This window comes from Mesoplodon bidens (genome assembly GCF_964165515.1).
Source record: "Mesoplodon bidens genome assembly, chromosome: 16".
Classification (NCBI taxonomy): Eukaryota; Metazoa; Chordata; class Mammalia; order Artiodactyla; family Ziphiidae; genus Mesoplodon; species Mesoplodon bidens.
In genome coordinates, this window is record NC_138173.1 from 60,127,354 (window position 1) to 60,153,329 (window position 25,976).

General features: G+C 33.7%; 1 protein-coding gene across 2 annotated transcripts in view; it reads left to right on the forward strand.

The window, feature by feature from the left end:
- MTBP (MDM2 binding protein) overlaps positions 1-25,976 on the forward strand; it is a 70,224-nt gene that overhangs the window by 10,883 nt on the left and 33,365 nt on the right. For both annotated transcript variants that reach the window (XM_081258578.1, XM_081258579.1), the window contains exons 8-13: positions 286-420; positions 2,482-2,576; positions 3,398-3,470; positions 7,802-7,919; positions 23,097-23,270; positions 24,461-24,568. In XM_081258578.1, coding sequence (XP_081114704.1) covers positions 286-420; positions 2,482-2,576; positions 3,398-3,470; positions 7,802-7,919; positions 23,097-23,270; positions 24,461-24,568 — 703 coding nt within the window. The remainder of the gene's footprint in view (positions 1-285; positions 421-2,481; positions 2,577-3,397; positions 3,471-7,801; positions 7,920-23,096; positions 23,271-24,460; positions 24,569-25,976) is intronic.

A 25,976-nucleotide genomic window follows, 5' to 3' on the forward strand; every position in this document is an offset into this window, starting at 1 on the left:
CAACTCTATGTAAAGGGGGTTGCTTTTTTCTCTGGTTGCGGAGAATGGGCTTAGTATCCTCTTATGGGCTAGTGAAAGGCCAAGGAGAGCTTTTCATGAAAAATTCATGTGAAAGTTGAAATACGAATGATATGTACGTAAATGGAACAACTGCATTTTGAACTGAAGATCAAAAATAAATTTACATATGGTTTTCCTCTTAACTTTTACATTGCAATAAGATGTATTAATCTTTGTAACTTAATTCATGATGCCTGTAACTGTGTTCTCTTCGTTTCTTTTCAGTTTGGATGTGAAATTAGTTTTCCTGAATTTTGTTTAAAGGGAGTCACATCTAAGAATTTTAGTACATCTAATTTAAAAACTTGCTTTCTTGACAAAAAGATAATACCATCAAAGGATAAGAGTATTTTGCCAAAGGTAATCTATGTTTAATTGTTTTTGCAATCATCTATTCATGAATATTTTATTTTTATAAGATATGTTTGAATCTTCAATTAACATTACTAATATATGTGCTTAAGTGTGCTCACTTGCATAACTTTTACTATAATTATAATTAAGTGCTTAAATTATACTGTATTATCAGTATTGAATGTTGGCAAAACTATCATTGTTTTAAATTGTTTTCAAAATGGAACGATCGTAACTTTAGATCAGTATAGGCCTGAAACCACTTTTGATTTGAACTTTACCATGTGACCTTTCTAAGACTCAGTTTGAAGGGAGTATGATACAGTGGAAAGAGAACAGGCTTTGATGTTAGGTAGACCTGGGTTTGAAACCTGACTTTGTCACCTATGAGGTATTGTCACCTTGGGTAGATTGATTAATTCATTTATGAAATGGAGATAGTAATAAACACTTATCTTACAAAGTTATGAGGGTTAATGAAGTAAGAGATTAGCATCTAACATAGTACCTGACATTTGCTTCATTTACAGTTTAAGAGGTATTGATTCTTGTCCCATGTCTCCATAGATTTATTCTTAAAATGCAAGTAATTATAAAGTATAATAATTAAAAGGGGTTTGGTTGGCTTTTTTTTTTCACATTGGAAAAATAGTATACGAAGAAGTATTTATATAGAAGCACTTTAGAAATTCACTTTGAAGGATGCATTTCAAGAATGTGCAAAACATAGTGGTAATGAGGTTACAAGGATGTCAGATTGATGGGTAATATTTTCTGATCAAAGGGTGGTACAAAAGACATACTTCTGATGCTGACACATTTCCTAATAGTTCAGAATTACTTACTTTAAGTAACTTACCATGACCATCTTTCACAGGAATATTAAATTCTTTTCTAAAGATTATAATCATAAGATTGATGACCTTAACTTTTCTTCTTTGGTAGTACACCATTCAAGTATGAATAATGTGTCTGATCTTTGCTGCTATTGAGAGAAATTTAGGGTTCAACGTCTTAAATAAATGTAAGCCTCTCTCTCTATGCATAAACAAATACATGCATACATACATACATATATATATAAATACACACTAGGTGTGTTGTGTATTTATGTGTACATACACATACATACACATAATCATATATGATGAAATTGCTCAGCTTTCTGCAAGTTTAAAACTTTGTGTGTTTGAAGATGTGTTTGCTTTTCTTTGCCCTTCTTGTGAAGCACTCTAGCCCCAACTCTTGAATTACCTTCTTCACTAGCTTAGTCTTAGTTTAGTTTTAGAGTATCCAAAGAAATACTGAATTTTATTTCTCTGAGTGGAGCTTTCTTTGTTAATTAGTATTCTTGTTTTACTAGTTCTCTTTTTAATTACTTTAGTATTTCCTCCAAGGACTTTTTTTTTTTTTTTTTTTTTTTTTTTATCTCAGCATGACAGAGTTCATCCTGGAGTGTCTTTTTTTTTTTTTTTTTTTTTTTTTTTGCGGTACGCGGGCCTCTCACTGTTGTGGCCTCTCCCGTTGCGGAGCACAGGCTCCAGACGCGCAGGCTCAGCGGCCATGGCTCACGGGCCCAGCTGCTCCGCGGCATGTGGGATCTTCCCGGACCGGGGCACGAACCCGTGTCCCCTGCATCGGCAGGCGGACTGTCAACCACTGCGCCACCAGGGAAGCCCCTGGAGTGTCTTTTCTTTCTCTTTCTCAGTTTCGCAGACTCTCTTCGACATCCTAGCCTCCTGGCTTATCTGTCTGTCTTCCTAGAGATAAACAGGAAAAGTTGAGAACTCTTGTCCTGTGTTGCTTCCCTCTTTCTATACTCATTTTCCTCCTCTTAAAACTCTTTCCAGTTAGTAAGAAATCTCCATATCTCTCCACCTGGAAAAGTAGAATAGATATGGAAGAAATTCTTATCTGCGATAGAGAATTAGGTGTTTGCCTTGCATAATATGTAAATACATGCTTTTTAAGACCCATTTTAAAGATTTAAACCCTGATCACTAATTTGTTCACTTTCATTTTATTTATAGTATTTAAAGTCTTACATAATTTTAATTTCTTTTTTAGGTTTTTCATTATTATGGCCCTGCTTTAGAGTTTGTGCAGATGATAAAATTATCAGACCTACCTTCCTGCTATATGTCAGACATTGAATTTGAGTTGTATCCTTTTCATTTACATGTTCATTATAGATCACAATTTATCTGTGTCAAGTAAGACTGTTTCCTGGTACCACCACATTTAAATATTTGCCCATACTTTTGTTGTTGTTTTTCTTTTTTATATCAGTATACTTTTCATTGCCATTGCTTTAAGAGAAATTCTACAACTTGCAAAAAAAGAATACTCCTTCAGGCACGATATTTATGCCTCTAGAATAGGCAGAAGCCTTCCTGAAATTATTACTCATTGCTTATAGGGTAGGTAAGAGGGAGAAATGTTAGGAATCTGTGAAGAAAAAAAAATTTATATACTATTGGAATGTTCAGATGTTTCTCTTGCCATTGGCAGGATAGATACAAGTGCCAGTCCACTGTATCTTTTTAAATACTTAAGTAAATAAGAATGCTATCACATATATCTGTAAATATTCAACATATTTTAGACTCTTTTTAAAGAAAATATATCTAAGAAGTTTTAGGAACAGACCTAAGAACAATGTTTTATATAAAAAGAATTTGTTGTTGGCCAGAAATGAAACACTAGTACAGTGTTCTTGAATTTTTATTCAGAAGCTCCAGTTTGTACAAATCTCTGGTTCTAATAGTTTAGAGTAATGCTATTTATACTATCACTATTTCTTGATGTATTTTCAGAATCAGAAAAATAATTGTCCTTGGAAAAGAGTAATTTTGAGTTCCCACAGTTAAAATTTTTGATCAGTGAATTTAAGCATCTTGTGAATTGGAGAATCAAACTTATTTTAGGGAGTTGAATTATTTGACAATTACCATTTCATCATTTCTTTAACTCCTAAGTGCAGAGGACTGACAAAAAACAATACCAAACAGAATTCCAGGTTGCTGTTGGAGCAGATTTCTTCCCTGTGTGGCAAGGTATAGAGGGTGTTTTTTGTTTTTGTTTTTGTTGTGTTTTTAACTTAACATTTACAGATGTATGAGAAAAGGGAATGTATTTTTTAAAATCTGTTTCTGTGTGATGATTTGGTTTCTTTAACTTAACATAAGGTTTTGGTCCTAATTCATGTTAAGATACTTTGGACTTTTCATAATAACCCCAAAGTCTTCTGCAGACATGAAGGGATGTTTTTTTTTTTTAGAAGAGATTTTCAAAAATAAGCTTCATGACTGCTAATTGCTTTTAGAACACATTAGATTATTGTTAACCTACCCCTTTCACATCTGATTTCAGTTCTGTGGCAAGATATGTATATGCTTGCATTATCTTTTTCATGGTAGGATGGGTAGGTGGAGGTGAGAAAAATGTCTAAAGCTTCACTAAATTATCATTTGTAAGTTTTCAGTTCTTCTTTTTTAATTTTGGTGATGTTTAGAAGATATTCAGCTATTTCATTAGTTTATATATAAAACATATAAAGATATGGTAGAATTGGTATATTTAAAAAAATTTTAAACTACAACATAAAGAATTTTAAGTGGAATCATATAAAGTCAAGTACAGTTTTCAATAGGAAAAATTAAAATTTTTTTTCTGGTTATTTGCTCAACTACCTTGTTTCTATGAAAACAATTTTTAATGCACAAAATGTTCATTGGCAATATTTACATAACATTTTCTTATTATTTTAACAACAAGTACTCTATTATCAAATAGTCCTGCAGGGAGAAAAATGATTGTTATAATTATGGTTTCCCCATGGCACTATTAATCAAATCTTGGTTATAGTTCCCTTAGAAAATTGATGTAGTAAAGGAAATATGATTTTGGCCTTAAGATGCTTGGCTATATAATAACTTAAAATTTTGACTTCCAGCCTCATTTTTCCATGAAATTAATAGTTTTTAAACAGTGTATCAGAGTATTTATTTGATGAAATGACCTTTAAAGGAACAGTCTGAAGATAATGTTAGCCTGTTTTTTCACCTCTGAAGAACCCAATGTGCTACATTTTGAAATTTAAAATTTCCTTTTTTGTTTATTCAACATTAGTTCTACTTTATGCAGTATATTAGATATTAGGGCTCCAATGATGGATTGTACAGATTAAGACTCTGCCCTCATGGAACTTACATTTTGGTAGGAAAAATAGAAAATAAGAGCTATGAAGAAAATGAGCAGGCTGAGATAGGGTAGTAGGGTGGAGGGCGTACTTTAAACAGGTTAATAAGATCATACATCTCTACAGAAATTTGCACACAGAAGTCTTGTGAAGTGGTATAGTTTAAAAAAAAAGCACTAAGAATAAAAACAAACAAACAAACAACTCTGTTCATATTTTAAACCAAGTAGCTAAATAGTTCACTATGTAACCCTATCCAGGAAATGAGAATATCATTTATCATTAATCATCTCACCTATATTATCAAATAAGGGAGGGAGGGAACATGATATAGTAGAAAGTCTCAAGTAAAAGAACATGTACTTTAGAAAACTTTGATTTAAGTCCTAGCTCTGCCACTCACTGGTTTATAGCTTTTTAAATTGTGAACTGGAAATAATCATTCCTGTTTTGCCTATTTCAAAAAGTTGCAATGAAAACCAAATTGGAACATATTTTATAAACTGTACAGTATGATATAAATGATGGTTTCTATCTAATTCTTGTCTTTGAAGTTTATGTGGCCCAAATGATAGACACACTTAAGTGAAACATTTTCCTGAAATTTATAAAGCACTAGATATCCTCTAGATATTTTGAAGTCATGATGAAATTTTTAGGAATTAGTTTTATAGGTAATGTTTCAAGTCAAAATCAGACATATGCCTATAATTTAACTCGGGTATAAAATAATTCTTAATCCTTCTCGATATTGAAGATAGGCAACTCTAATCCTAGAAGAAAGCTAAACTATTGATATCTATTAATATAGTATTTTCAGTTGTTTTATTTTAAATTTGTTGTATTAGATTGTCATTTTTATTGCTTCTTGGACAATGACTATGAAATATTGGACTACACTTTATCAGTCGGGGACAAATAAATGGAACTTTAAATATATGTTCCTACTTTAATTCAGCAAAGGGATAACTTTTAGAAATATACATTATGTAATTTGGCTAAATCTAAATGTGAAGCAGTTCACTGCCCTATTACACTGTGTCATAGTTAGTCTTTTACATTTTTGAAAAAAAAAATTGAATTCCATGGTCATTCCTTGAAATAATCCCAGTGCTTTATAACATGGTTTTCATTTATTTATTCAACTTTTTTTTTTTTGGACTGCCTGCCAGTTGCTTGTTGCAGGTACTGGAGAGAATAAAGTGGACAAGGTCCCTCCTTGGGAAGCTGTCAAAGTGCTTAAATTCTAGTGCTTTATGTGATCCTAAGTCAACTTTTGAGCTTAAAAAAGATGTTTGATTAGCCTCAGAATAAAAATAAATGCCTTTTAGAGGAAAACTTATTTTATTAGATTAGAAAAGGCAAGATAAGTTTGTTAGGGAATCATGATGTCTATTAATCATATAGACAGGGGATATTTTTATTAAAGAGGAGAATTTATAAGGCTAAAAACATGATTGCCATAGTGCCTGCTTGTTTGGGGGTTTGCCTACTGAAAAGATTGAATCAAAGTTTTGAAACTTGGGTTTGAAATGTTATTTGGCTGTTACATTTTGGAATAGAATGTTAACATAAAAGGATCATCCTCAAGCCTCTCAAAGTATATCTAATGATTAGTGTATGAGTGAGAACAAGTTATCAGAATCCAAGTTTGTTGTGAATGTAGTGTAAACTACTGACATAAATTTATTTTGTAGGGAATTATAGCTTATGGGGTTTAGAAAAGTTTATTTTCATATTTGTAGCAAATGTTTAATCAAAAATAAGCTGTCTCAGAAATGTGGTCACTTCCTTTGCTGATGGGTCAGGACACATTTATGTCAGGCTATAAATTATGCAATGAACTGCATTTAGTATCTTCACATTGTTAAGCTGTAACTATAATTGTAACAGTTTTATAATTGTTAAGCTATAATTGGGCCCTGATCTGGCATACTCACATTACAGCTTTGTCACCCTTTGGGCCAGACAGTTTTGTTATGCATTCTGGTCTAAGAAGTCTTACTTATGCAAGAAAGAAGAACTAAGACTTAGTGTTTAGGAAATTAAATATATATCTTTTATAGTTAATGATTATTTTCCATTCCTAAATATTTTTATTTTTAATGTCTAATGCTTGACTATGTAAAATACATTTGACTTAAAATAAAAAGGTTATGGCTATAATAATCAAGAAAAATAAGCATATTTAATTTTACCTTCCTTGTTTTACCTCCCGATAGACTTATTTTCATATTCGTTAGTTAAGAATACGTAAGTAAAAATAATAAATAGCAACTAAAAGTATTAATTAACTTTGTGTCACATATCTCATGTAACCCTTCTATCTACATAGGACAGTTAAAAGTGATTTTGCATTAGATTTGAGATCGATAGCAAATGCCTTGCCTAAATTTCCCCAAAAGTAAAAAAAGAAATGTATTTATTGGGATGTGCTGATTTTGTAGCTTACATTTCTAAAATAACAGGCAAAATTCAGCTTTCAAGGTTGCAGTTTGTTTTATTCAGTGCTTAATCAAACTGACAATTTACCTAAATATATTATGGTGGGTTTTGGGGGACAAATATTTAATAAACATCTGTGTGCCCAGCACTGGGAATACAAAGTTGAATAAGTTGAGCTTGCTCATAAATCAGTTAGAAGCTGCTGTATGGTTTCTGACATATGATTCATGGTTTCTCTAAATTTTATACCTATTAGCATTAAATTTCTGATATCTAGCAACAAAAGTTTTGAAATTGCCTTTAGATTCTAATTTTGAAGCCAGACCAATAATCCGTCCAGTCAAAAGTTTATAAAATTATGGCTTGGTATGACAAAATCTTTTGAGGATAGAGTTCGTGACCTCTCACTGATTTGCAGATATACGAAGAAATTATACCCACAACCTAAACTTAAACACTGTGAATAAGGTTTTCAGAGATATATGACTCAGTGGAAGGAAAACCGATACCTGTAACTTTGAATCCTTTCTCTGTTTTCTGGCTTTTTTTTTTTTTTTTTGGTGGAGGTAGGGCAGTCTTCTTGTTTTTTTCTTTTTTTAGTTTTTATAGTGGAATTCTTGGGAAAGAATGTGACTAAATACATGTTATGTAGGTGAAATATGAGTGGAAAATTGTCAGATGACGCTATTTTAGAGTTGATTTCATTGTGCAGTCACTAAAAATATGTTCTGTTTTATCCAGGTTGGTGCTCTTTTTGTATTGCCATGTACCATTAGTAGCATACTTATTCCTCCTCCCAGCCAGCTCAGTTCAAGAAAATGGAAGGAATATATAGCTAGAAAGCCTAAGACAATCAGTGGTAAGTAGTACATTTTTAAGTTTTAATAGTGCAACATAAATAATGTACTTATCAACTTTGAAATGGAGATAACATTTCTTTATGAGAAAATATATTATTACTGATTAAGAGGACCCATATCATTTTAAGATGTTTTTTCTATCTAACAACCTACTGCAACAGAAAGTATATACGTTATTCATTCATAAAATATCAGTGTTCTAAAGGCAGAAATTTTGGTTAATTAGATAGTTAATTATATTAAGCATGGGTTTCTTAGAGACATTTCTGGAATAAAATTTATGGAAATAGGTTAATTTATTATATGGTATATTAAAAAAACAAACTCGTGATTACAATTTTCTGTAGAATTTGTTTAACAGCTTTTTATATGCTACGCAGGATTTTAAGTACTTTAGAAATCTTGATTCATTTAATTTTTATAATAACCTTATAAACTTAAAATAACCTTATAAACATTTAACAGATGAGGAAATTGGGACTTGGAGAAGTTACAGAGCTATTAACTGGCAGAAACAGGATGTGAACCAAGATTCTGCCAAGTAATAGCTCTAACATCTCCAAGGATTTGAACCCAGGCACTCTGCTCTTAACCCCTGCACTGTGTTGCCTCTCTAATAATCTATTACATTCACGATGTCATTAATTTCTATTATAAAATCAGATTATTTAAATCCAATCTCTCATACTTCATTAAGTAATTGCAGGTCAAAATGTTAGTTACTTGTCCAAAGTCACATAGCTAAAGTGTGTTCCTTCGTATTTTGTTTCAGTGTTTTCTGTTTTAATTGGACAATGATTTGTTTAGTTTAATTCTGAGCTTATACTTAGTTTTTGTGACCCGTGATATGATGGGACTAAGAACTGGAATTGAAACATATCTACCCAGATTGTAATCTCTAGAAATACTCTAGAACCTTAGAATCCTGAGGAATACAATTTTAAAATCAGCGGTTTACACAGTACTTTATAGGAAATAGGTGAGATACTAAAATTCATTTTAACAAGTGTTGAATTTGAAATGTAGATAATATCTATGTGGAAATTTAAAGTTAGTGTTTGAAGTTTAGATGTATATCTCTAGAGAGTGCTCAGGGCAGGAGATTTAGATTTTTAGTTTACCGGCTCTTTTGTTTATCTATTTTACAACAAATCACCCTAAAACTAAGTGGCTTAAAAGAACAAACACTTTATTTGCTCATACTTCTGTGTTTGAGCTAGATTCAGCTGGGCAGTTCTTCTGCCAGTCTTACCAGTGGTCACTGATATGTGGCTGTGCTGAACTTGTGGATTGTTTGGAGGATGGGCTCAGATGGGATGCAGGCACAGCTGTCTTTCTCTCTCCATGGAGTCTCAACGCCTTTTCCTTGCCGCATGCTTTTTTCTTGTAATCTCTGGAGCAGGTTAGCTGGAATTTTTTACATGGCTACTCAAGATTCCAAAATGTAGGAAAATTGAGGTGACAAGGACTTTTTAAGGCTTATTCCCAAAACTGGCCAAGGGTCACTTCTGCTGTATTCTTATTTCAAGCTACTCACAAGAATGGGCCAGATTCAAGAGGGAGGTGACTATACAAGGGTCTGAATACTGGGAAGCCCCCAATGTAAAAGTCCACCGCGGGTGTATAAAGGTGATAGTGGAAACAGGAGTGGTTGGGAAAAAAACATATAGACAACATGGCTAAAGAAGAGAACCAAGGATAGGACCTTTAGAAATACCTGAATTTAAGGTAAAGTGGAGGAAGAGTTAGAAAATGGTTTAGTAAATGTTAGTTGGAAGACCCTAAAGAGTTATAATCATTAACATCAATATCAAAATTCCATTTATTGCATAATATAGAGTATAGTACAAAGTGTGGTAAATAAAGGGAAGTCAAACTGGGTTCTTACACTTGAGGAATTAGAGGCATGGTCCTTTTCTTTGTAAAGTTTATAGTCAAGTGAAGAAGGCACTTTGAAAAATCATTATAAATCTCTTTAGCCAGCAGGGTGAAAGTGAAGTGGAGGATACTTTCGGAGTGTATGACCTAACATTGCCTTAAGAATTCAGGAAGGCTTCTTGGAGGAAGAGACATAGTTAATGTAGTTTATTGCACCCTACTAATTCGTGAAGAAATGTAGCTTTAATCCTTCTCAGCTCACAGGGAATAAGTGTATACCTGGTGATTTTGGCAGATGCTAAAACAAAATCAGAAGTAGACTCACTGGGTGGCAGTAGAGTCAGTTTCACTATACTACATGAAATCACGGGATAATATCCATTTCTCAATATTACACAGGTTTACAACTTATTAACATCTCTTAACTAAACTTGAGTGTATTCTGGACAACCCTTTATTTTTCCTCTTGTAACTTTTTCTAAGATAATTTATTGATTTAGAATTTACTCTTAGTTTTTTTTTTTTCATGACTTTCATTGCAACTTTAAGAAAATACCTTATCATGAGGCTTGATTTGATTTTTTTAAATTATCACCTCTTAAAATTTGGGGATTAGTATTAGTAACTTCTGAATAATAATTAGACATATATCACATGACCATCTAAGAAGCCAAGTTGTTGATTAGGCTATATCATTAAGGGCTGATCAAGCTGACACTTTACAATCTTTTTTTTTTTTTTATCTCAGAAGTAGAAACAATCAAATTGAACCGTTGATTATTAAGTTCTATTTTACCCATAACCCTTTCTGTAGGGGAAATTATTTATCCCATTGACAGAACTTCTTTTGTAAAGAGTAGCCAAGTTTTAGCTGGTGTCAGTTTTGATGCCTCTTACATAGGAAAACGTCATATCCCATTCATAGTGCCACTACTAATAGCCTCTCTCACTACAAAATAAGGTATTAACTATCAGCCTCCTAAATCAAAACTCTGTTTCCCCATAACCTACTGAATCATGCCCAACTGTTCTTTTCTGTTGCCTTCCTTGTCCCCTATCCTCCAGACTAAACTTTGTACTGTTTCCTAAAACTATTCCCTGGTTTTACACCTTTATGATGTTGTTATTCATGCATTCAGTCGGTCACGTTTCTATTCATGCTTTGTAGATACTATGAATCAGGTATGGTACTGCAATCTGGGGGTTGCTGCTGAGCAAGACAGACTTGGCTCCTCCTCTTCTAGAATTTATACTGTAACATAGAAGAGAGGCACTGAGGAGGAGCTGAAACAATCCCTAAGAGATATTACATAAGTAAAACAAGGTGTGCAAATGTTATTATGCTACCATTTGTGGTACAAATAACAGCTCAGATGTGTGAAGTAAGCATTTATAAGTATTTGTTTGTATATGCATGAAATACTCAGTTTTTCAACAGATCTTTTTATTGAGCACCTACAGTATACTAGGCACTGTTTTACCTGCTGGACCAGCAGTAAACTGAACAAAGAACTTGCTCTTGGGGAGCTTACATGGTAGTGGAGGTAACAGGTTTAGTTCTTACCCCAGATAGACATATGGCTGGGTCTCTCAGTTTTGGAAAACCTTTACTCCAAAGTCATTTTCTCATTCAGGACCTAATTTTTGCCATCCCATCTAAAATTGCAAATGGACTCTCTTCCTGACATCATCTCCATCTTCCCAGCTCAATTTTTTCTCCTTAGTGCTTATTACCATCTAATATACTAAATGTGTGTCCGTTTCTCTCACTAGAAGTGAGAAGAGGCAAAGTGAAGTTTTTTTACTTTTATTCATTGCTTTATTCTCAGTGCCTGGAACAATGCCTGACACTTAATAGGTACTCAAAAACATTTGTAAAATAATAAGTGAAATATATAGTGTATTTCCAGTTAGTAATAACCGCTGTCTGGAAAAGTAAAGAAAGACTTTGAATATACTGCAATGTGAACCAAAATTTATGCTCCAGTTTTTATCAGTTGCTTAGGTTTAATGTATCATCCCTTGATGAAATAAAGGGATGTATCGATATATTATACATAGGACATACGTATTAGTTTGAACCATATGGTATTACTCTCTTTGTGTATCAGAAATTGTTAAAATATCAGCAATTCTTATGGTTTGACCTAAAATAGAAGAACAATGCCCAATTTGAAATATGCTTAAATTAAGAGTAGCAAAAGAATGATTTTTAAAAGTATTTTTCAGTGAAATACCCAGAAAGTATTATGGTACTGGGAAAAACGTAAAAGAACTATATGAACAAATGCAATTAACTAAACCTTATTACATTTCTGAAGAAAGGCTTCTATATTTAAAACTATATTGAAAAGCCAGTTGTATAATGAAAAGAGCCTGGCTCACCATATGTTCACAGAGATGTTTTATGAAATTGTCAAAAAATTGGATGTTGATCATTGCCTAATTTTATATAATAAATGAAAAAGCTAAGGTACAGAGAAATCAACAAATTTCTCTAAGGTCACAGGGTGAAATCAGAATTTCCACTCAAGTCTTTCTACCGGTCATCCATGATCATTTCATAATCCTGAGTTCTATTGTTGCCTCATTCTTTTAAAAATTGGAATTCTTTTGAAAGGAAACATTTTAAAGGTACTCGGCAAAAAAAAAATTATTAGCAAGGACTAATGAAGCGTTTTGAATTGAGGAAGCATGTGCCTTCTTCATACTCAAGTCAGTGTGATCGAAGTGTTTCAAAATAGTGAGCTGAAACTCAGGTTAAAATGACTCAGTGTAACTGATTTATAAATAATTTTGATCTTGAGGAAAGGTAAAGGACTTAAAGATTTTGAAAGAGATTTCAGTGGCAGAGTCAAAGTATTCTTTCAGTCAGCAAATATTTATATTTATCGTGTGCCCGTTGTGTTCAGGGCATTATTCTAGGTGCTAGGAATTCAGTAGTGAAAACAATCAGCCAACTTTACTGTATTAACTTTTATTAAACACACCACTCAACAACATACTGGTTCTCTTCAAGCACATATGGAACATTCTTCAGGATAGACCATATATCTGTCGGGCCATTAAACGAGGCTCAATAAATTTAAAAGAATAGATACAATACACAGTATGTTCTCCAGTTACAGTGGAATTAAATTAGAAATAAACAACAGAAAGAAATCTGAGAACTACTTTAAATACTTGGAAACTAAATTTTAAACACACTTCTAAATAGCACATAGGTGAAATTAAAAACATAGTTTTAACTGAATGAAAATAGAAACATATCAAATTTGTGGAAAGCAGCTAATACAGTACTAAGAGTATTCTAAATGCTTATCTTAGAATGGAAGAAAGATCTAAAATCAGTAATTTAAACATCAACCTCAAGAAGCTAGAAGACTAAATCCGAGTGAAGTAGAAGGAAGGAAATTAGACCAGAAACCAATGAATAAAATACTGAAGACTATATCTAACAAGAAGTGCAAAACCTGTACACTGAAAACTACAAAACATTACTGAGAGTAGTTAAAGAAGATATAAGTAAATGGAGAAATATACCATGTTCATAGATTAGAAAACTCAGTATTATTAAGATGGTCCTTCTCTCCAAACTGACCTATAGATTCAATCTAATCTCTAACAAAATTCAGGAGGACTTTTCATAGAAATTGACAAACGGATACTAGATTTACATGAAATTGCAAAGGATCTAGAATGGCCAAAACAATTTTGAAAAGGAAGAACAACTTTTGAGAACTTACACTGCCTGATTCACAACTTGCTATGAAGCCATATTAGTCAAGACAGTGTGGTGTTGGAGAATACACATATATCAGTGGAACAGAATAGAGACAAAGAGGCCAATGGGAAAAGGATAGTCCTTTTAACACAGTACTGGAATAATTGGATGTCTGTATGTAAAAACTCAAAAATTACATATATATGTATATAAAATATGTAATTTTTAAACTTTTATCTTACATAAAAATTAACTCAAAATGAGTCATATACCCAAATGTAAGCACTAAAACTACAAAACCTCTATAAAAAAACATATATACCAAAAGGATGATCTGTAAAAAGAAAAAAAAAAACTATAAATTCACCAAAATTGAAAAATACCTCCATTTCGAAATCTAAAGAAAAAAATGGTTTTGATGAACCTAGGGGCAGGGCAGGAATAAAGACTCAGACGTAGAGAATGGACTTGAGGACATGGGGAGGGGGAAGTGTAAGATGGGATGCAGTGAGAGAGTTGCACTGACATACATAAACTACCAAATGCAAAATAGATAGCTAGTGGGAAGCAGCCGCATAGCACAGGGAGATCAGCTCAGTGCTTTGTGACCACCTAGAGGGGTGGGATAGGGAGGGTGGGAGGGAGACACAAGAGGAAGGGGATATGGGAATATATGTATACGTATAGCTGATTCACTTTGTTATACAGCAGAAACTAACACACCATTGTAAAGCAATTATACTCCAATAAAGATGTTAAAAAAAATCTCCTTTTTGAAGAACTCTGTTAAGAAAAAATTTTTAAAGGCTACTAAGAGAAAATAGTTTCAATCATATGTCTTACAATGGACAGGAATATAAAAAAAATTCTTACAACTCAGTAGTAAGGAGAAATTGCAATTAATAAGTGGGTAAGAGACTTGAATACACATTTCTCTAAAGATACATGAAGAGCTAAAAAAGCACATGAAAGATACTCAACATCATTAATCTTTTGGGAAATGAAAATTAAAACCACAATGTGATTCTATAATAACTGTCTAGAATGGATATTATTAAAAACAGTGACTATCATATTTTGATGAGGATGCGGAGAAACTGCAAGTCTCACACGTTGGTGGGGATGTAAAACGGTACAGCTACTGTGGAAAACAGTCAGGCCGTTAAACTTACACTTAAGTGCAGCTCAGTTCTTCCATTCCTAGGTATTTATCCAGGAGAAATGAGAGCATATGTTCACACATGCTTGCAAGCAGCTGTTTATAAAAGCAATATTCATAATAACTAAGAATTGGAAACTATGCAGATATCCATCAACTGGTGAACAGATGAACATGGTTTGTTTTTTCCATATAATGGAATCCTTCTCAGCAGTAAAAAGACATGAAACGTTTTGAGTATACCTAAATATTACTAAGTTTATAAAGTCAGGCTTAAAAGACTAGTACGTAATTTTACTTATATGAGATTTCTAAAAAAGTCAGAAGGACCAGAAAGCAGATCAATAGATGCCTGAGGCCATGAGCAGGAAAGGAGATTGACTACAAAGAGATAATGGAAGCTTTCGAGACTGAATTATAATCATGGATAAACAATTGTATAATTTCCTTAAACTAATCAAACTTAAACTCTGACATGTGTATGTAAATTATACCTCATTAAAACTTTTTATGTTTTTTATTTTTGTTTTTGGCAAGAATCACCTGAAGGCTCTTAGACCTAAATGCAGAGTTTTGTTTCTACCCTAGTTCAGTAATTCTTAATACCAGCTCACATTAGAATAACCTTGGCAGTTATCAAAAAAGAAAAAGTCAAGCTGGGCCCTACCTGAAAACAATTAAATGCAAATCTCTGGGGAGGATCAGGGCATCAGTAGTTTGTAAAAACACCCAAGTGTTTCAAATGTGCATCCAGTATTGAGACCCTCTGCACTAGGCATGCTCTCTTCAACTCTAGGCTAGAGCCACTGTTTCTGAAAGTCCTTCAGATGCTTTGAGGCAGAAAAAGGTTTAAGAATAACTACTTTAGACCTTTAATTCCTTGGCTAGAAAATGAGGATAATATACTTGTTTAGTATATCTTGCAAACTTGTTAGACACTATTGGTAATGAAGGTAAACACTTTGTAAACTCTGCAATAGCTTTTTGTTATTCTTTCCTATCTTAAATCCTTTCTATGTCTGTGGAACAATAAAGGATCATTCTTGTTCATGATGGTGAGTAAAATCTTGAAATATCTTCTGAATAACTTCTTTATTCACTGTAGCTTTCATATTGTGTATTTTACTGTGTTACAACTAAGAGGAAATGTATACAGTTTATGATCCTAATGTTATTTATTTGGTTGAAATAGTCATAGTGGAGTCTATAAATCCTTCTATATTTTTGGAATCGTCTCAGTAGGAGGCTTCCAACACCTATTCCACAATACTATTATTTCTTAAACCATGTTAAATTCTTTCTAAAATTGAGCCCCAGGGCATTTTCTTGGAGAGTCTCAGTGGCAGTTTACGATTTATTTTTAAATTTATGATAAATTGTTCAAAGCTTAGTCTGATGAATAAGGTGGGGGATCAAGCTAGGCAATACATTTTTTGGAATTGCTTTATCAATGTAAAGTAATTAACATTTTTTTCTTGTGATTCCCTAGCTGACCTAAGGACCATTTCAAAAGTTGAGTCTAGAATTTACAGTGATGTAACTGTTGGAAAGTGTATAGCTTCCTAAAATGCCTACATTGAAGGCTAGATTTTATTTTATTGTTTAATTTTTGGCATAATTATCAAAATAATTGGGTATATTATTTAGTCGCTTCATAAGAAATATATATATAATGCTCATCAATAATTTAGACTATTCACTTAACTAGAATATCCTGTTCCCCTAATCATCCTGGGATATTTTTCATTTTATAATATGGAATATTATTTCCTCTGTACATTAATATGATTTTGTTTTATATTGTTGAACTGTTTATTTTTTTATTTTATTTTTTAACATCTTTATTGGTGTATAATTGCTTTACAATGTTGTGTTAGTTTCTGCTTTATAACAAAGTGTATCAGCTGTACATATACGTATATCCCTGTATCCCCTCCCTCTTGAGCCTCCCTCCCACCCTCCCTATCTCACCCCTCTAGGTGGTCACAAAGCACCTAGCTGATATCCCTATGCTATGCGGCTGCTTCCCACTAGCTATCTATTTTACATTTGGTAGTGTATATAAGTCCATGCCACTCTCTCACTTTGTCCCAGCTTACCCCTCTTCCTCCCCATGTCCTCACATCCATTCTCTGCATCTGCGTCTTTATTCCTGTCCTGCCCCTAGGTTCATCAGAACCATTTTTTTAAATTCCATATATATGCATTAGCATATGGTATTTGTTTTTCTCTTTCTGACTTACTTCACTCTGTATGACAGACTCTTTGTCCATCCACCTCACTACAAATAACTCAATTTCGTTTCTTTTTATGGCTGAGTAATATTCCGTTGTATATATGTGGCCTGTGCCACATATATACAACGGAATATTCTTTATCCATTCATCTGTTGGTGGACACTTAGGTTGCTTCCATGTCCTGGCTATTGTAAATAGTGCTGCAGTGAACATTGTGGTACATGTCTCTTTTTGAATTATGGTTTTCTCAGGGTATATGCCCAGTAGTGGTATTTTCTAGGTGGTATGGTAGTTCTATTTTTAGTTTTTTAGGGAACCTTCATACTGTTCTCCATAGTGGCTGTATTAATTTACATTCCCACCAACAGTGCAAGAAAAGAAAGGGTGTTACTAGCTTTTAAGAACCACTGAGAAACTTATTGATATAAAATATGACTTGATTTTTATTATACTAGAATTTTGTTTGCTAATGAAACTAACAGTGGTACATCTCTTCATTATAGTTTATGTTATTCGTAAAATTTGATACAACTAAAGGACACTTAGAATTTCTGCTTCTCCCATTTTACCTATATAGTAGATCCAAAATGGATGTTTTTTAGTGGGAGAGGGGGCATGCAAGCCAATCAATCTCTTATAAGTTGATAGTGTAAAAATAACAGATGAAAATAGAAATGTTTTGTTGTAATCATTTTCCCTTATTTAGGAAGAGCTATGGGAATTGAATAACTATGCTAGTTGTAAATCTGTTAGTCTCTGTGGTATTTACGTAAAAGTTATCTGATGAGTCTTCAGTTAACACCTGCCAAATCTGGAACAAAGTTTTTTAAATGACTGCATGGTCATTATGGTTAGGGGATTTTTTAAAATAAACATTTTTCTCTTGAGGAAAATAACATTGTTATAACTACAGGCTTCAGTGATTAAAGTGCTTTACAGTACCTTCATTGGGTGACAGGATTTGAAATAAATGTGGAAAGAATGTCATGGATTGAAGAGGCATATAACTTGAATTGGCAAGGTGCTAAATTGGTAAATGAATTAAGGTCACTGTAACTCTTGACAAACCTTAGTTTCAAATACAACTGGTAACAGTGTTGTTCCTTTCTGATAACTTTTATTTAAATTCCTTTTCTAAGACTGATGTTTAAGAACAGGATTACTGTCTCTATTGCTAGCTAACTGCAAACATTTTTTTGTACTTCATGGTTTTTTGGGAGGATAGTCTTTAACCCACAGTATGTTCATATCTGTGAAAGAAACTTGTAATAAAGTTACAGTAGATTTTTTCTTAGCATATATATGTATATATATATATATGTACACACACACTATATATATACTGTATATAAACACACACATATATATTATGTATATATCTCAAAACGCTAAGAACTTTTTTTGTGAGCAGAACCTTACATTCCTAAAATCATTATAAATTTAAAAACCTCAGCTTTATTGAGTTATAATTCACACACCATACAATTGAACCATTTAAAATACAATTGCATGGTTTTTAGTCTATTATAGGATGGATTACGAGTGTGCAACCATCACCACAATCAATTTGAGGACATTTTCTTCTCCCCAAAAAGCAGCCTCACACCCATTAGCAGGTACTCCTGATTCCCGTCACCTGCTCCTCTTCCCAGCCCATAGACAGCACTAATCTATTTCTGTCTGTGTAGATTGCCTGGACACTTCATCTAAGCGTAGTCGTACAGTGTGTCGTCTTTAATGACTGCCTTCTTTCAAGGATAAGATAATGTTTTCAGGGTTCATCCATGTTGTATAGTAGTTCATGCCTATCTGTTGCTGAATAATATTTGAGTCATTTGGATATATCACATTTTATTTATTCACACATCAGTTGAAGTGTTTGACAGTTTTGTGCTATTATAAATAATGCTGCTCTAAATACTTGTGTATATATTTTTGTGTGAACATATGCTTAAAATTATTTTGGATATAAACCTAGGAATGGGATTTGGGGGTTGTATATTAACTATATGTTAAACTTCTTGAAGAATTGCCTAAATGTTTTCTAAAGTGGCAGTACCATTTTATATTCCCAGCAGCAATTTACAAGGGTTCCAGTTTCTGTACATCCTCACCAACACCTGTTATTGTCTGTATTTTTGATTATAGTCATCCAAGGGATGTGAAGTGGTATCTCTTTGTGGTCTGAATGTACGTGACCATATCGGCCAATGATGTTAAGAATCTTTCCACTCTTTCCGTATACTTATTGGCCATTTGTATATTCTATGAAGGAATGTCTATTCAGATTCTTTACCCACTTTTTGAGTTATTTGTCTCTTTGTTATGAGTTGTAGGAGTTATTTATATATTCTAGATACAAATCCCTTATAAAATACGTGATTTACAAAAACTTTCCCTTCTTTCATGGGTTGACTTTTTTTTAATTGCTACTATTGAGCAATTAGAATACTTTAGGCAGTGATCTAAGCACTTTCCATGCAGCGTCTCACATTTAATCCTAACAGCAGCCTTGTCATATGGATACTTTTTTTTTAATTAATAAACTTAATTTTTTTAGAGCAGTTTTAGGTGCACAGCAAAACTGAGTGGAGAGTACAGAGAATTTCCATATAGACCATGTCCCCACACACATATAACCTCCCCCCTTATCAACCTCACACATCAGAGTGGTACATTTGTTACAATTGATGAGCCTACATTGACACACTTATCACCCAAAGTCCATAGTGGATTGACTTTTCATTCTCTTGATGATGTGCTTTGAAGCACAAAGATGCTTAATTTTCATGAAATCCAATTTTCTATTTCTTTTTTTTGTTGTTGTTGCTTGTACTTCGGGTCTCATTTAATAGATGATTGCCTAATCTAGGGTCATGAAGACTTATGCCTTTGTCTGTTTTCTTCCAAGAATTTTGAAGTTTTACCTCTTACATTTACATCTATGATCCATTTTGAATGATTTTTTTAATATATTGGGAGGTAGGGGGTAAGGGTCCAACTTCATTCTTTTGCATATGGATGTCCAGTTATTCCAAAACCAGTTTTGAAAAGACTGTTCTTTCTCCATCAAATTGTCTTGGCACCTTTATTGAAAACCATTTGACTGTAAATGTGAGGACATATTTCTGGACTCTCAGTTCTATTCTATTAATCTGTATGTCTGTCCTTATACCAGTGCCTCCCTGTCTTGATTACTGTAGCTTCATAGTAAGTTCCCACACTGAGAAGTATGAATCCTTTTTCACTCTTTGCCCTTACTACACACTGACATTCTTTTCATTTCCTTTACATTCTTCCTCATTTCTCATTTTCTTCTCAGTCCTCCCAGAATGATCATATAGTAATTTTAGATTAATGCTTATTGTTTTAATTATTATGATGATGTAATCACTATTCACAGTTGAGCCATGTACTATATTTTATTTTTCTTTCCTGTACAATATTTTGTTTTACCTAGAGTTAATGATTTTTTTAAAAAATTCAATCACAAAGCCTTCCTCTAGTTGTGAAACTCCTTTCAGTACATTAAAGCATATTAACTATCCTATCAATCATGTATATGTAAGAAATCTCTTCTGGATCTTTATGACCTGCCTAATCTAGACTGGTTGGTTTTACTTTCCAGATTTGTTCCATAGCTTTTGGATCTAAGACTCTTTTCATCATAGAAATTTTGTTTGCCTTTCTTTGTTGGTTCCTGGGATCCTTTAATCTTCCTGTTTTTTTCATTTTCCCATTTTGGTGGAGCACATTCTCTAAAATCACCCTGAGAAAAGGTGCATAGGAGGGAAGGTGCATAGGAGGGGAATTTTTGAGACCCTCTATGCCTAGAAAAGTTTTCATTCTACCGTCTCATTTTAATATAGCATTCTAGGTTGGAGAATATTTTTCCAGTGGAATTTTGAAGGCATTGTTCCCATTGTTCCCAATTGTCCCATTGTTTTCTAGCTTTTAGTGTGGTTACCTAGAAGTCTTGTGCTATTCTCATTTTTCATTTTTTAAATAAGAAACCTAAGTTTTCTCTGGTATTTTGTAGAATATACTTGTTGTACTTAGTCTTCTGAATTTTCATGGTGATGCACCTTGGTGGGTCTATTTTTATTTTTGGTATGTCTATTTTATTCTAGCATGCCTGGAAGCTTGTCTTTTTATTGGGAAAAAAATTATTATTATTATTTTTGGCTGTGCTGCACAGCTTGCAGAATCTTAGTTCCCCGACCAGGGATTGAACCCTGGCCCCCAGCAGTGAAAGTGCCGAGTCCTAACCCCTGGACTGCCAGGGTATTCCCAGGAAAAATGTTCTTATAATTATTTTATTGATAATTTCCTTCCCTCCATTTTTTTATGTTCTCTCTTCTAATATTCCTGTTTGAATGTTATTCCTCCTGGTTTGTGTGGGTCTCTCTTCCTATTTTCCATTTCTTTGACTTTTTACTCTACTTTCTGATAGATTCACTCAACTTTATGTGCTAACCTTTTAGTTGAAATATATATTTCTGCTTTCTTAATTTCCATGAGCTCTTTCTTATTTAATGTTCTTTTCTTACAATTTCCTGTTCTTATTTAATGGATGCAATATAGTCTCTTCTCTGAGGATTTTAGTGCCTGATTTGTTTGTTGTTTGCTTTTGTTTTATGATTTCTTTTTACTGTATATTCTTTGCTTCCCTACAAGTCACTTTGTTTCTGTTTGCTTGCTTTGTCATGTGGTTTTCATACTAGAGACTTTCCCTGATGTCCCATAATGTTTGGCTGCCTGTTCATATTTAAGAGGGAGTATGAGAAAGCTGATTGGAAAATTTGAGTGCATGTTTGGAGCTTGTTGACTTTGATCTTCATTTTAGGGTGATCTCACTGAGACATTAGGCAATCCCAAGGTTGGAATTCTTTGGTCCTTCCCCTAGTACTGACCGTATTTCTAAAAGAAGGCTCAATTCTGCTATCTGGCTTCCAAAATGGTGGAAGTTATGTAGGTGAAGAAAGGTAAAGGGCCTCAATATTCACTGTACAAACATTCACTTAATGCAGTGATATTCAACTCCAACCCTAAGCTCTGTCTTATATCTCCCAGGCCAGAGGCATTTTGTTTTACTTTCTCCAGAGAATAACCACTAGTCTTCTGGGCTGTGGAGAGGACAGTCATTTACCTGAAAAGAATAAGAAGGGGTCAGGAGCCAAACTGCTTCTCAGATAGACTTTCAACCTATTTTCCTATTTCACCTTCATTTTGTTTGCAGTGCCATCCCAGAGTCTTTCGTCAGGGGTTATATTATAAATTTTGTTGCTTCCAAGCTTTCCCTGTTGTTTTTCTCAGCTTCCTTAACAGTTGAGAGTCTGAGGTCTGTTACCAATTGTTCATCTGCTTTCCTGCTTTCAAGGTTTAGTTGCTATTGTCTCTTCTCTCAGATATTGGTTCTTGTAGTTTTATGCTATTTTTAAACTTATTCTCATTTCATGGAATTTCAGGAGATAATGAAAATAAATGCTTAATGTCCAATTCACCATCTTCAACAAAAGGGATTCTACTTCTATTTTTAGTCTCAAAGGCTTCACAGTTTTTCCTCAACCTTCACTATAACCCTCACTTGATTTGTTTTTAAAATGCACTAGACTGTCTTAACTGACCTTCACATGACTGTCAAGCCAGATTAATGAATGCTCCCCAATCCTCCTGTAAAATACATTACGGATGCACACTGCAGGGACCAAAAAGCTACCCTTGAGTATATCTGTACACTTCTGCTCCCACCAGTTGAGCTGTGTGTGCTTGCAGGCGTCAGTTTATTCCACTTTAAAGAAAGAGAAGCTGGAAATAGTAGTTGATACATTACGGGTGTGGATATATAGGAAAGACATAATGGAATGCTAATGAGCCACATCAAAAGTTAATGAATGAGTACACATAGTTTTAATTTAAAGTAAAATATATATGTAAATTTTACTTTACATTAATTTAAAGTAAAATGTATATGCTTTGTGAGTATCATTTTTGTTATGATTCTCTGCTTTAACAGGTTCCTCAGTTAAATGAACAACTACTGCCCCAAATGTATTGGGTCACACCTTGTTTTGAAATAGCATAGACGTGTCATTATATCCTATGGATCAAATGTATGATTCTGCCATGTTGCCTGCTGAATTTTCACATACTTAACAAAATAATTGTTTTTGTTTAGTTCCGGATGTTGAAGTGAAAGGAGAGAGTTCTAGCTATTATCTCTTGTTACAAGGTAATGGCAACAGAAAGTGTAAAGCCACATTGATTCACTCAGCCAACCAAATCAATGGCTCATTTGCACTCAGTTTAATCCATGGAAAGATGAAAGCAAAGACAGAAGAAACCAAACTGAGTAAGTGCTAACTTTAGGTGGAAAACAAAACATTTTTACATTTCTTTGTGTACATACTTAACTTTTAATGAACTTATTGTCTCCAAACTCCATTTCACTTTCAGTAAATTTACTTTTATTTTAAATATTTTATAACATATTTGGACAGTTTAGAGGGCAGAGAATTAATCCCTTATACATTATACTTAGTAAAATTTAGTAGGTCAGCCTTCAATTCCAAATAGGAAAATTTTTAGTGTTTTCCACTTTAAACACGTATTATTTTTCTAGAATTTATTTCTTATTTTCACTTACTTTCTCTCAAGCATATCGTTCTATTTTATTGCCCATCTTTTTATTTTTCTCTCCAAGCTCCACGCTTTGGTTACCTATCACTGTATGACAAACTACCCCAAATGCAGCTTAATAATGATGATTTACTATAATGTCTCATAGTCCTGTAGGTTGACTGGGCTCAGCTGGATGTTTCTGTTTTGAAGATCCACATATGACTGCAGTCACACACAGCTGGGGCTTCAGTCATTTTGAAGACTTAACAGGGCTTGGTGTGTAAGATGGCTCTTTACCCACATGTGTGGTGCCTGGGTTAGGATGGCTGGAACAGATGCAAGCTGACTTCCTCTTCACGTGTCCTGTCCTCCTGGCCAACATGGGCTTCCTCACAACATGGTCTCTGGGGAGTCTGATTCCGTCTATGGTTGCTAATTGCTCTTAGAGCAGTTGTTCTAAGAAGCTATAAGGCTTCCTGTGACCTAGCCATTCATTGTCACTTTTTCCACACCTTATTAGTTACGTGAGGCCAACCTAGATTCACTGTGGAAGGACTGTGCGGCAAATGAGTGGCAGGAAGTGTGATTCACTGGGAGGCCATCTTTGGAGACCAGCTCCCATACTCTGTCTGTGTTTTGTGTAAGAGTTTCAATAGCCAAGCAGGTAGAAGAAAAGGTGGTGGAAGGAATTCTATTCTGCTACCTAAATTCTCTCAATTTAAGAAGCAGGTCAAAGTTTAAAATGCAGAATAATTTAGTACACTTATTTTCTGCTGCTCAGTTATTATTACTTACTTTGAAATATGCAAGGTCAAGAAAGATGAGTAATTGACTTTTAATTATGTTATAACATTTCTTGAGGACTGAATATTAATTTTTGTTACAAATCATCTTTAATACTGACTTTTTTCTGTTTTTCAGGCTTTCCTCTTGACCTCTTGTCACTTCCAAATTTCTCTGGGGAGCAACTTATACAGAGAGAGAAACAGTTAGCTAATGTTCAGGCTTTGGCTTTGAAAGAATGTCTGAGTAAGTAATGATTGGTGCATTTGATTCTGGTGTAGGAGTTTTGACTTGTTCAGACCTAAGGCATTGTTATTTTGTCACTTTTTCTTATACACTTTGTCTTTTAGATATGATATTCATTTGTAGAACTATTTATTTATTTTGGTTACACTGAGTCTTAGTTGCGGCTTTCCGGCTCCTTAGTTGTGGCATGTGGGTTCCTTAGTTGCAGCACGCAGGCTCCTTAGTTGCAGCATGCAGTCTCCTTAGTTGTGGCATGTGGACTCTTAGTTGCAGCATGCATGCGGGAATCTAGTTGCCCCACCAGGGATCGAACCTGGGCCCCCTGCATTGGGAGTGTGGAGTCTTAACCACTGCACCACCAGGGAAGTCCCTGTAGAGCTATTCTTGATAGAGGTGATGTAGGATAGAAAAGGTCTGTAACTTCTTTCCCACCAGATTCAGTATATTGCTATTGTACATTGCTTTTAACATTTATAATAATATTTATCCAGGAAAATTTTGTTTCTCATTATTTTTAACTGTATGCTAGAAAAGTTACCTAAGTTTTATTATTCTGGTTAATGTAGTAATTTTTACAAAATTTCTCTTTATATCTTTTTGGCTATACAGGATGATAGAGACTGCAAATAGAAGAAAATACAAATCTAGAGAAATTAATATGTTAACGTGAGCATTGATTCTTAGACTTTAATCATAACTAAGCACATTTCACATACTGAGTGAAGTTGGCATTATGGATTTTTCTTTATTCAAGAAATTGACACTTTTTTAAGGGTCATTATTTAAGGTTTTTCCTGTATTACTAAATGTTAACTTGGTTATCAGTCTTAATATTGTTTTTATAAATAATCATTCATTAGTACCTAATCTGGACTTATTTTAAGCTAATTGATATAGAATTTCTAAGAAAGTAATTCAAATTGTGAGGCCTCATTAGTTGCATATAGAAAAAATGATTATTAAGTAGATATATTATAAAATGAAAAATATCACTCTTTTCTTTTCTTTTTTTTTTTTTTGTGGTATGCGGGCCTCTCGCTGTTGTGGTCTCTCCTGTTGCAGAGCACAGGCTCTGGACATGCAGGCCTAGCGGCCATGGCTCACGGGCCCAGCCGCTCCGCGGCATGTAGGATCTTCCCGGACCGGGGCACGAACCCACGTCCCCTGCGTTGGCAGGCGGACTCTCAACCACTGCGCCACCAGGGAAGCCCCGCTCTTTTCTTTAAAAGCATTTTAAAAATACCTTGGATTCAGTATTTTGTTTTATTCAATGGAAAATAATTTTAGAATACTTGGTCTTGATTATTCATATAAGAATTATCTACTTTTTCAGTTGTACAAAGGTAATTGTGTAGTCTTAAACTCCTTGAACCACTTTTTTTTAACTATGAAAATGATATTAGCTCAA